Genomic DNA, 13,612 nt, shown 5'->3' with positions numbered 1-13,612 from the left:
AGTAAGAGCACACCTTGATTAAAAAGTGAAAGAGGAGTGGGAGGGTCTCTGACGCAGGGGAGGGCACAGCCGCTTGCTTGACCAGGTGAGGTCACAGCTCCGTGGCCGCTTCCCACGTTCCTCGCTTCGATAACAAACTACCAAAACAGCTTGTCTTCTGAACTCTCTGGTTAAAAGGTGACACTTATGTGATTTCAAAAGTTCTCGAGATGATAAGTGACGTGTGTGTGTGTGTGTGTGTGTGTGTGTGTGTGTGTATAGAAAGCTTATTGATGGTCCCTCATCAGCAGGCATCCCGGTAATGAGAATGGAGGGAGGGGGCAGGGATTGCAGGCGAAGGAAAAGGGCACATCCAGGCGGGAGATGTAGGATAGCAACTTGGAAGAAATGTGTCAGAGCTGAGCAGAACTGATTGTAGGATGCAACGCTGGAGAGGTAAGAGCTGTCCAGGAGAGGATTTCGTTAGTCACTTAGCCCTCTAAGCGTTTTTCACGTGAGCTTTACTTGTCACAATGTTTTTAATGGCCAAAATAATAATAATAGTAATGTGTGAAGAGTAGTTGAAGAAGAAGAGGTCATTAGACAATAGCATAACCAAATAAAACACTCAAATACCTGTGGGGAAGAGTGCTGTCAAGGTTACACCAAATGAAATGCACACAAAGGCAGGTTCTCTAATGAACTGCTAGTCCTCAGCAGATGACAATGAGCAGAATTCTCCCATCGCTTCTGCACGCTTATTCTTCAAGCAGTCCGTCACAGGCTTTGCAGGATCTGCTAAGTGCTCTCTGGTCTAGCAGCTCTGGGTGACGTCAGTGGATTCCATTCCCTCGTATTTCATAAAGGTCTTGCTTAAAAAATTTTCAGGAAAACTTAGAGCAGAATTGAAAAAGGCAAATCATGTTTGAGAAAATTGGGGAAAGTAGCAAATTAATCCTGCTGCTTTTTTTTTTTTTTTAACCTTCCCTTTACCCAGACATGAGACTGGGAGCAGTGGTGGGAGGGGAATGCCAACTGGATGGAGGGCCAGGAGGCAAGATCTCATTCTACACATGACACTGAGCCAGTAGCGATTTGATCCTGCACGCCTGACCATGCCACCTTAGTTTCTCTCTCTGTACCATAAGGCACCTGGGACAGATATCTTAAGGAGTCTCCCAACTCTAAAATAAATACAGTTTGACAAATTCTAGGTTACATCACACATCTGGGGAGAAGAGAACTCTTTGGCTTTTCCGTGTATGGATGATGTGATGTTTTTTGAGGAGTTTTAAGAAGCGCTCTGTTTATGGAATGTTTCAACATGGGACTTTGGATTTAAGTCATAAATGACACTTGCTTTGTGAAGAGAATATCTGTGTCTAAAGATCTCAGGAGTCCAGTGCTATGAACAACGCTTCCCGCCGGTGTTGCAGGGAAAGTGAGGTGAGAACTTGTAAAAAACCAGCTGTATTTATGTCATAATATTGTCAAACGTCTTCTAAGTGCCAGTCACTGTGCTAGACAGACCTATCGAGCCCTAGAGAATTTTATCAAGATTTTATTTATTTATTTATTTTTATTTATTTGGAGAGGGGGAGATACATGAGTGGGGTGAGGGGCAGAGGGACAGAGAGAATATCCAGCAGGTTCTGTACTCAGTGCGTGGAGCTTGACACGACACGGAGATCATGACCTGAGCCAAAATCAAGAGCTGGATACCCAACCAACTAAGCCAGCCAGGTAGCCCTAGCCCTAGAGTACTTAATTCTCTTCATAATCCTGTAAAATAGTGTAAATCACTTCATTTGTACTTAGGAAGAAATCCAGAGAAGTTAGGGAACTTTCCCAAACTCACACAGGTAATAAGCAGCAGCGGCTTGGACTTCAGCCCCCTCTGGCCAGCTCTCGCACCTCGACTTCTTCCATGCTCAGTGATCAAAGAGCAACTTTCTGCTCATAGACAGCCTCTATTCGTCCCATACCTGAAGTTCTCTATGCAATTCAAGGTGGGCACATCTGGCTGTCTATTCTATTCCCCCTCTGTGTAACTCCTTATTCATCAAAGGTATTTAACAAATGATTGTAAGTGGATAAATGAATGAATGAATGAGTGAACCCATGGAAGAATCAGTCAAAAGATCTCAATTTTTGAGTGCATTCTGTCCCACGCATATTTCTTGGTCCAAATCTGATGGCTGGTCTCAGCCAGCCCTTATCTCTATGCAGCTTATTTCAGGAGGAAAATTAAACTTTCATCTTATAGTTAGATATTGAAGGAAAACATGATTGAGGTATAGTTTCTTTACAATCAGACAGAAATATTTGCAATGCAGGACTATTACAGTAGAGTACAGGGGGGAGAGGCAGCCTGGGGGGTACAGAGCACCCGGAATGATAGTTAACTATTTTTTCTCAGTTTCTTCTACAAAGCAGACTATATCTTACTGCTTTCTCAAGGGATAGGACTGCTTCATAAAAAAAGGCAGATTGACTTATTGCAAGACATTTTTAGCTTTTCCTTCTTTTTAACTTTCAGTCATTCTCTCTTTTCCTTTAAAGATAATGTCACTTCTTGCCATTTCTCTACTATAAATTTCCAGCCATGAAGTATAATGTGGAAACCAGTTATAAAGTTCCATTGTCACTTCTAGAGATGTTAGAGACAGATAAAATCTTTGAAAAAGTGTGATTTTGCCACAATTCTCATTTGCCACTCTTAAGAGTCATACTTCTGGAAAATAATCTATACTTACTCACTCTTATTTTGAGACTTAATGAGCTGTTATAAAGGAGCAGTTGTGACAAACATACATCTTAGTGTAGTGAGCTTAGAAAGGATGACCATTAGGAATAAGGCTATTGGACATGATTCTTCCAATTCAAGTGTCATGTGGAATATTCCTTCTGTGTTTAGAATCAAAGTGAATCATGTACCCTCAACTTTAGTAATTTTATTTTCACAATCACTTATTTTCATAATAGGCTTTTATTTGAATTGCAGATATTTAAAGAAGATAAGCCAGGCTTAGAGTGTGATGACTTTTTTCATCTTTATTGACATATAATTGACAGATAAAAATTGTGTACATTTAAGGCTTATCACAATATGTTGATATGCATATGCATGGTGAAACAATTCACCACAATCAATGGTGAAGCCATGTCAAACCAAATCTCTTGAGCTCTTGTGATAGATATTCTGGGGGTGTTAAACATGGACATAAACTCTGTCCCACAGAAGTACGTGAAATAAAATAAAACATATACCTGAGCTGTTCCCAAACTTTTATACTTCAACATAGTTTGGAAAGGCAAATACCTCCACTGTCCCGATGTACTAAGAAAATATTTAATTAGTATATTATTAATTAAAAGTTAAGTAGTGGGGTGCCTGGGTGGCTCTTTTGGTTGAGTGTCTGCCTTTTGCTCAGGTCATGATCTCAGGGTCCTGGGATCGAGTCCCACATTGGGTTCCCTGCTCAGCAGGGAGCCTGCTTTTCTTCTCTCCCTGCTCCTGCTCTCTCTTGCTGTCTTTGTTTCCATCTCTTAAATAAATAAAATCTCTTAAAATTTTTTAATTTGTATATTATTAATCCATAAGAGGGCACAGCCATACACAGTATCATGTTATAATTACCAATACAATCGCTGTAATAGGGAGCACAATGCAGCTGGGATCACACCTAGAGAATATCTCTTCTCCCCTCCCCCTCCCCTCCTACCTCTCCTTCTCACGCTCCTTTAATTAACAGTGTTTGCTGAGTGATCTGTTCTTCCTACTCATCTGTTCATTTAGAGATTCTAGATGTAATAGGGCATACATGAGAAGTAAACCATGGACGTAGAGATAAAATAAATCAACTTGTCACCATCTTCTAGGTCCCAGTAAAGTGAGTAAGGAGGAGAACTCAGGAGGTCTCCAGTGTCCCTGCCTCTCTGCGGTGACTCCCCAAGAGATCAGGCCTAGAGAGGAGGTAATGACAGGGCCAGGTATGGATTGGTACTACCTGTCTTGTACATTACACTAAATAAGCAAGGCTGAAATGAATCCTATCCTTGTATAAAGGGGATCAGCCCAAGAATAGCAACATCTATGTGAGTGGTCTGTTGGATGAGAGAAACAGATCCTATTCAACTGAGGGGACAGGAGGATTTCAGGATATGAAAATCAAAGTTAGGCAGTGAAGTGGATAGTTGGCTGCCCTCTTTAAGCTCTCCCCAGAACTATTCTTTATAGAGTGTCATACGAGGAACAAAAATAATTCCTTATTAGTTTTAATAATAACACATAAACACTGCATTGTGGGAACTCTGATGTTTCAAAAGTGCTTTCAAGCATTTCAAATTTGATCTCCACAAGATCCCTGTGGATAGAGAAGTTATTATGATGCATCTATTCAAGCGATTATATATACATATATAGCATACGTATTGACATGTATAATATATCCTTACATATATAGCATATATATTCTTAAGTACTGTCAAAAACACAAATATTAGTCCAAGATGATGCATATTGCTTAAAATCCAGATTTGTAACTTGATTTCTGAACTAACTTATATTTTCTATTATTGATCATCACACTAAAAATTAAAGTAAAATGGCTGAAAAGTATTCCGTTTCAAATATGTATTAGGGAACCAAAGTAAGCACCACAAGGAATGAAGAAGTCAGATAGGGAAGCTTGGAGTTCCAGCTTAACTACAGTCAGAAAAGATTAGATCTTCTCAGTGTATGAATGAAATAACATGGTAATATCTGAGCCAGAAACATCTGAGTCAATCGATGCTTGGCAGAAACACACATTAAAGTACTATTCAGACATTGGCTTATTTGGGGGAGCCTAGTTTAGAACCTTACATATATTCAAGTCATGGGTCAAAAAAATCAAAAGATTAATTTTCTGTTAACTAAATCATCATCATTTCTAACCACATCCCTATTTCTTGCCGTTCCATACACCAAGAATTGTGTGGAGTATAAGTTGTCCTATGTTCCCAGGTTAAAGCTCTATCAAGAAGACATTGGTTTTCATACTGCCCAGTAGGAAAGAATTGTTATGGGTAGCTAGCTTCCTCTGGCTCTTTCCACATCTTTGATTTTGAACCTCTAATTCTAGGTCCATTGTGTAAATGAGACTACCCTAATCAATAAATGCCTGTCTAGATTGTATATGGGAAGACAGCCAATGTTATTAATGAATGGTCACTTCCATTTATATATTTCCAGGATGCAGTGAGAGATAATTTGACAAAACTTGAATGATGGCTGTATGACAAAGAGAAAAATAAGAATCTCATTAGCACTTATGTGATGAAAACAGTAGCTAATAAGGGAGAACTCAGAAGTTGGAAGTATATTCATTGGTGTATTAATGAGAAGAGGGAAAAAAAGATCATTGAATTAAAGGGCAGAGGGAGAGAGGGAGAGAGAGAATCTTAAGCAGACTCTGAGCTGAGTGCGGAGTCTGAATGGAGCTCAGTTCTTCAGTTCATCAGATCACAATCTGAGCTGAAATCAAGAGTCAGATGCTTAACTAGCTGACCCCCACCCCGGCCCTGGATACCCCCTCACTGAAGTAATTTTGTAGCCAGAATGGCCAGCAGTGTTCTTTTTTTTTTTTTTTTTTAAGATTTTATTTATTTATTTGACACACAGAGAGAGATCACAGGTAAGCAGAGAGGCAGGCAGTGAGAGAGGGGGAAGCAGGCTCCCTGCTGAGCAGAGAGCCTGATGCAGTGCTTGATCCCAGGACCCTGAGATCATGACCTGAGCTGAAGGCAGAGGCTTAATCCACTGAGCTACCCAGGTGCCCTGGCCTGCAGTGTTCTAAGTCAAGGAGAAAGAATAAGCAGGAGAATTTTCAATAATTTTCTATTTCTTTCTGTCCTCCCAAATTTAGTTACACATTTTGTATAGAAACAAGAGACATGATGTGTAAGTCTTTAAGCACCTAAGAAAAGATCACAACAAGTAAATAAAGAACCTTCAGGTATTACTTCAAAATAACTGTGACTGGGGCACCTGGGTGGCTCAGTGGGTTGGGCCTCTGCCTTTGGCTCAGGTCTTGATCTCAGGGTTCTGGGATCGAGCCCCACATCAGGCTCTCTGCTCAGCGGGGAGCCTGCTTCCCGCCCCCCACCACCTGTCTCTCTGCCTACTTTTGTTCTCTCTCTCTCTGTCAAATAAATAAATAAAATCTTTTAAAAAAACTTTAAAAAACTGTGATTATATCAATATTTGATTTTTTTATAACCAGATTTTAAAAAACTAAACACTAGCATTCATTTTGTTCCCTCTTTAGTGTCTATTTAGTGTGCTGCCATATCAACGGTGCAATTAGCTGTGTGTGTGTCTCCTTATAAGTGTGTGTTTTTTCTTTGTAATAATTTTAGTGGTTACTTATCTGAAACCCAATAATCTCTTTTGCCACCTTTTAACTTATGTTAAATGTATTTCATCGTGTATCTTTGTAGATCATATTACATCCTTTAAAGAACAAAATGGTTTTGGATGGATGGATGATGGTTGGATGGATGGATGGATGGATGGATGGGTGATGAATGGATAGTTAGAAGTCATCTGGGATAAGATAAAGAGACAAACACAATTTATTGAGGTCAGTATAGTCTCATAGTTGTGCCACTAATTGACACTATAATTGTGTTCAAACAAAAACACTTAATTTTGCAGCTTCTGTTTCCTGATATGTAAAATGAAGTGGTCAGACTAATGATCACTAAGGTCTGGTGCAATGCAGGAAGATATGTGACTGCTTGGCTAAAACATGATTCTATCCCTTAACGTGTTAAATGCCAACAACATAAGCTTGAATTTTGGAGACATGTTAGTTGAATCATTGGCATTTTACACTGATAAAAAAAAATCTGTTTTGGCATCATTACCCCCATAATGATTTTCAGTTCAACCTGTGTGACTAATTAGTTCATTCAGTCATAATAGTTGGAGTAGAGAGTCATATTGACTTCGCTAAAAGCCTAGATTTACATTGTAAACATCTCTCAGTGTTCATTCAATTTGGAAATGGCCAAACACATTTCAGAAAGTGCCTTGTCCAAAAGCAAACTGAATAGAGAGAGAAGAGAGTTGATAACAGGCGTATTCTGGTTTCCCCTTCAGCATCTTCGCTCCACTTCCAGCAGTCTTCGAGGCTTTTATACCCCATGTTCTAATGAATGAGAATCCAGAAGAACAGATTATTATAATCCCTGTCTGAAAATTCAAACTGGACTTTAACTTTGTCTTTTGGCCAGCTCTTTTACATTTCTTTGGCTAAAAATGAAAATGCAATATTGCCATCAAGATCATTAGCAGCTTAAAGAGAAAGTACAAGAGAAATACTATCTTTTTTAAAATATAAATTTAATTTCAAGTTTTCTGACACTAGGTTTCTCTTTTGCACGTTTGCAACTTTGCATAACTTTTCTAAAATATGATCTTTTTTGACTAAGCAGAAATCCAATTCTTTTCTTTCTTCAATAGTTCCTTTAAATTCATTTTTTGTGGCATTATTTCCTCACCCCTATCTTCCCCTTTGAGTTTTACCTGTCAGGATGACCAGTATTGAATGCACATAAAAATGCATGTTTAAATGAGTGAGATGTCATGGTCTCTTTTCCATGGTTTTTCTATCCAATCCACATTTTAAATAGTGACAAAATTTTTGAAGAAAATTGCATGGCTTTCAAGTCTGTCTTTTCCCCAAGCAGACAGCTGATTTATGGTCATTTTTTGTAATAACCTTAGGCACCAACTGGGAAAAAAAAAATGTTAAAGAAATGTGAAAGCTGGCTGTTTTCAGAGATATTTAAGCTTTTCCCTAAATATTCATGAATGCCAATGTTCAAACATTCCAATTGGGTAAATGAGTGTACAAACGGGTATTTTTTTGAGCATGCACTTAACTCTAATGCTCAGAATAATAGCACCTCCACCTGCATTCTGCATAACCATGTTGTTGGTGAATACTTAATCAAGTAATAGGGGAGCACTGCTGCATTTCAAGAAAAACAAGCTATTTTTTTTTTTTTTTTTTTTTTTTTTCTTTTAAAAAAGATTTATTTGAGAGACAATGAGCACATCCCTCCCTGGGGGAGGGATGAGTCAGTTGGAGAAGCTAGCACCCCGCCAAAACAAGCTATTTTAATTGAATTGATTATTATATGTATCAGTGAGTGATTTTTTTCCCCCATGCTTTAGAATAGAGCAGGCACAATAAGTTATTTGGGGGCAGGAAACATAATTTACACCTTGTTAGGTAGTGACCATATCTTGTACCCACCTGAAAATGCTGTGCATAGATGAGGTGTTTTATATTTGTTGGTAACTAATTGATCCTCAGTTTTTTTGTTATTCATGTGCTGGAGCTACGCTTCACATATTGGATCATAGTTCATTGCTTTTATTTTTATGAGATTAGTTAGCCATGGGATTGACATCTTTACATGGCATCTACTACTCAGAGAAATAATTGACAAATAAGAACCAAAAGCTTGATTGAGATTTCTGTGGAAGCTACCATAGAATCTATGCAGTCTCTAAACTCATTGTGCACCTTTAATAGGGTTGTTGATTAACTAAAACTGCCAATTGGATGTACTTCTTTATTGCTTCGATTTGGCCAAACTGACCCATGGTTTGGAAATTGTCCATATGTACTACAATGGGGTTGTTTTTCTGCAGTTTTCCTCTTAAAATTTGTCACTTCCCCCAACTCCTAGAAACTTCTCGTCTTACAGGTTTATCAGTGCAATGCATTGGACCTTGGCTTGGGCAATTTGTAACACTAATTCTGAATCTCGACTCCCCCCCCCGCCCCCCATGGAACCCTGCCTAGCAATAAATCTTTTCTGGAGAGACTATCAGATTCAGTCCTGCAAGCCAGACATGAATGCTCTTTCACTTCCAGAATAGCTTCACACAGACAAAAGTATCAGCAAGAACAGGTGTCCCTCAGTTACCAAAACATGTCTCATATCAGCTAGTTCCATACTCACCCTGTCCATCAGCTCGATCAATTCAGTTTAAATGTCCATCACAGTAGTGAAAGATTAGGCTCAATCCTGCTATACCAGGGAGCACCATTGCTTGAGACAATGATTCTCAACCTTGTATTTGGATGTATAGCCAGATAAACTCTTGCCCTTTAGAAACAAAGTTATAATCACAATTTTAAAGTAAATCATGAATTTCTTTGTGGACATCAAATTCATGGTGGACATCCTTCTGCGTAGTGGGAGTTCCTTCTTTTCCTCAACAAAGCAAATCTGTCCTGATAGAGTTTTCTTGTGGGCATTCTCATCAGAATGTATCAGTCTTCAGTAAAGCTGATTATCATGAGGAATAAAGTATAGGGTTGCTGTTCTTAGTAGAGATATAACCTTACAGATGAAGTTTATCTACCCTCTCATCATACCTCTTTGCCACACAGATACGCATTTGTGCTGTATTTTTTTTTTTTTAAGTGATAGCAAGTGACTGTGCAGCAATTTCCACCGTAAAAGGTTGGTGGGGGGGGGGGGGGGAGGATGCCTGTAAGTAAGAAAGAACAAAAATACACCACTTTCTCTACTTTCTAACCCACCAAATGGTGTCTCTCTTAATAACCATGGCTGTCCCATAAGTGAACTAAGTGTTGTAATTTTTTGCTATACACATCCTTTCTCCCCCATCCTGATTATATTTCTATATTCTGTAACATGTTGGTGTTTTCCCACAGAGCATAATGAATTAGGTTTCAGTACCTTTATTTCTTAAAGTCTGTCCACATCATTTTTTTCCCCTAAAGGTAAGGAAACCTAGATATTTTGAGTAGACATTTTGAATGAGAATAGATGCTTGCCATGTGAGTGTATGGGCCCTTCTGAATTAGGGAAGACCAGCCTGGCATGTTGACCTGTGAGTGGTTAAATGCCCAGTTAGGGATATTTATCTAAATGGACGGTTATGTAAAGCTAATGCTTTTGCTTGATTACTATTCTGTCTCTTTCAGCAGGTTGTCTCTTTTCTGAAAAAGGTTATAAACATCAGGGAAAGTATACCGAAGAATAGAATTGATTAATGTGACATATTTGAGTTTCTTTCTACCACTCTCTCAACAGCGTGTCATAGAGAGGCAGCTCCAAACACAGGGAATTAAATTTAAATTACACAGCTTTGGCTAGAATATTGTTCAGTTAATTCAGCCTCCGAAATGAGATTTGATTTTTTTCCCTACTCTTGAGCCACTTCCTGATTTTTCATGAAGTGATGATTTCTGCCAAGGCATCTATTGATTCAAAATCTTTTATTCAGAAGACTATTGCTGGTTTTCTATTTCTGAGGAGAATAAATATGAAAAACAAGAATGTGTATTCATTATACAGAAAAAGTACATTAAAAACTAAAATACAGTTTTATAGTAAGGTCATATTTATACAGTGATTTTTTTTCCTACTGTAGGAGGGCTATAGAAGGTACTATTTATTTTATGATGTTTTCTGTTATTTTAGGTGCTGGGTTTTGTGAAAGATAACACTGAGAACATTCTCACACTTTTTGTTTGCTGTGGAATTATTCCTATGTAGAAAATAGGTCAACTTTAAAACAAAAGTTAGCTTGTGTGGCTTAAATAATTTAGTCTTCATGAAACACTATCCACTGAGTCCCACATTTTTAGCCCATGAATTTATTTTAAGAAGCAGCCTTCATTATTTATATTTGATGTTTGATTTCTATTCAAAATGTAAATCTAGGCAGTAAAAGATGGGAGCTTAGTTCAACAAAGTACCAATATAGCTACTGTATTTTGATATAAATACTAATGTGAGATCTGGAAGGTTGAGAATAATTCACATATGCCACTTCCGGTTTAATATCTAAAATTATATTACTTATATATAGTGCAAAAGAAGATTAAATCAGTGCTACATTTATTGAAATAACAACAATTATGTTGATAATATCACAAACTTTATGAGCATTTACAATGTGGTCTTATTTTAGGTAATTTTTCTGGCGAATCCTTACAACAATAGGAACTTTTATCCCTCCATTTTTTCAGATGAGAAAAATAAGGCTCAGAACAAGTTTTACACTTTTAAAGCAGACTTTTACAATTTCCGCACTGCTGACATTGCGATTCATAAAATTCTTTGTGCTGAGAGGGTGGTTGCATGCACAGGATAGGTTGTGTCTCTGCAAGGGAAGCTGCTGTTAACTTCCTATTAGAATCGGAATCTCACTGGATTCTAATAGTAGCAGACAGTCCCCCAAGAGTCCCCAGCCCAGCTGTGATGTCTGCAGACTTTACCAAGTGCCCCCACCACGACCACCACAAGCCCCAGGTAAAGGAGGAGAAAGGGAGCAGCATCATTCCTGGGATGAGAAACACAGGATTAAAAAAAAATCTATTCTCATCCTCCTCCCCACCCCCGTCAAGAAGAGAACAACAAGCCTATAGTAATTTCATCAATATAATTAAAATTCCTCAAGGGCAATGAGAAATTCTCCTGTAACCTTGAAAGTAACTTTAAAGAGTATCTATTCTTTAAAGTAAATAAATAAATAAAAAGCTTTCCACTTTTAAGTTGACTCTAAAAACAAACAAACAAAATATAAAAACCAGATAATCTGCTCTGGGGTGAATTGGAAAAATTGACCTGCATGACCTCATAATCCAGTAACTTGCTATTATCAAGTCTGTTTGGATGTTATCCTGCAAAATGTGCTGGTGCCAAAAGGAGGATGGGTTTTGCCTTTTAAAGCTCACTTTAATGAAAGATACCTGTGTGACCAGAGCACCAATTGCTGGTAGTTATCACTGACATGAACAGTTACAATTCCAGGAAAACTGATACTTTGAACTAACTCTTTTAAAATAATAGCAGCAAAATCAACGAATCCAGTCACCCAGCGGTCTCTCAGGAGAATGAAGAGCAAAATAACCTGAAACCATCTCAAAAATGCTATTTAAATGCCTGTGTTTGTTTAAAGTTACATGATGATGTAGTAGCATCTGAACAAATTCTTTATTTTTCAGTAATTAAAGACCCTGCACTTGAAAGAATTTCAAGCTGAGTTTTGTCACAGAAGTATATTATCCTTCGTCTTCATTTTTCAAAAGGCATAAATTTCCTAACATTTATTTGTTTATATTTTAATCTCTGACTATACTAAGTCCTCCTTTAAGGAAAATGAGTCATACCATTTTCCTTTTTTTTTCTTTCATGTAGAATCTATATTACTGTAATTCCATTTTTAAATAAGGGCATCATCAGTATTGTGGTTCTGAGTGTCATCTAAAAATTATCTTTAATCCTTAGCCAAACTAATGAGATATTTTGTCTTATGCATTGGATTCTTTGTTACTTTAGCATTAGCCAAATCTGATGCAAACCTTCACAATTTCTATGCAATATCTATGCCGAGTTTACTGCTCCTTGTAAGTGGCAGTAAAGGACAACCTTTGGTGCTTGTAAATGTGTTGATTATGTGGCTAACTGCTAGGATTTACACACTCTGCTTTTTATTACAGTGATGGTTATCTTTTTTTGCTGTAAGTGCAATGAAGCAACTAGAATGTCACAGAGAAAACTGTCACCTCTATCCTTTTTGCCATAAAATATCAACCCCCCATACGCTTTTCAATGAAAAGCGTAATAATGAAAAAACCTTAATAATGAAAAGGACAACGGTGAAATGATACCCGCTACTGAATATTGCAAAACTAAGAATCAAGTGTGAAATCTACGCGCACACACACACACATACACACACACACACACTTCCTCAAATGGACTATATTTGCTTCCCTTTAATGCATCAGTGAAATATATTCTCTGCTTAATCTGTGTTCCCTAATAATGACAAGCTATATCTCAAAGATTCATCAAATTCTACCTGGTCATGAATATAAAAGGTTATAGCTATTCTGCTTTTAGGAAGCTAAGCACAAGTACTGCATAAAGCCTACTGATGCATACTTTGTAGCACTCCAGGGTTGTAATAAATTTCAAATCATCTGCTTATGCCAGGTTGTTTTAAACCCCTGTATGCTACCGTGTGCAGCTTCTCTGTGCAGTTGGATGAATGGGTACTGCAAGTTGGCTGTCACCATTTCTGTGTGCTTATGTAAAACAAGTTGCAATCAGATTTTCACAAATATGCAAATACTTCCATGGGAGATCTAAAATAGGTCGAAAAATGTAGGCTCTGTGTCCTTGGAAAGGGAAATACTGAATTTGGTTTCTCAGCCTATCAGGAAAACACAAACGATGTTTCATTTGTCACTGGGAGAAAGATGAGCATATCTGCTAGGTCCCTTTAAATTAATCTACTCACCTGTGAAGTGTGTAAGCCTGGCGATTCACAGACCTGTACCCCTGGGGCTAATAATACATTATATGTTAATAAAAATTTAAAAATTAAAAGACAAAAAAAATTAATCTACTCGATGTGATTCTTTTACAGACCACCGACGACATCCTTGTGGCGTCAGCAGAATGTCCCAGCGATGACGAGGACATTGACCCCTGTGAGCCGAGCTCAGGTGGGTTAGGTTAGTCGACTTTTTTTCTTACTTTTTTTGCTTTACTCTAAATCTGTATTGCATGCTGTCGTCCTTAG

The 13,612-nt window shown here is 37.9% G+C and overlaps 1 protein-coding gene across 26 annotated transcripts in view; it reads left to right on the top strand.

The window, feature by feature from the left end:
• The window catches only part of NRXN1 (neurexin 1), a 1,178,968-nt gene that overhangs the window by 1,138,978 nt on the left and 26,378 nt on the right, over nucleotides 1–13,612 (top strand). For 16 of the 26 annotated variants that reach the window (XM_059134785.1, XM_059134774.1, XM_059134778.1 and 13 more), the window contains one exon: nucleotides 13,457–13,544. In XM_059134785.1, coding sequence (XP_058990768.1) covers nucleotides 13,457–13,544 — 88 coding nt within the window. The remainder of the gene's footprint in view (nucleotides 1–13,456; nucleotides 13,545–13,612) is intronic. The other 10 variants (XM_059134801.1, XM_059134789.1, XM_059134786.1 and 7 more) reach the window with 1 other exon arrangement.

The sequence above is a fragment of the Mustela lutreola genome, chromosome 9 (genome assembly GCF_030435805.1).
Source record: "Mustela lutreola isolate mMusLut2 chromosome 9, mMusLut2.pri, whole genome shotgun sequence".
In the NCBI taxonomy this organism is placed as follows: Eukaryota; Metazoa; Chordata; class Mammalia; order Carnivora; family Mustelidae; genus Mustela; species Mustela lutreola.
This window is presented reverse-complemented; position numbering and strand designations above follow the sequence as displayed.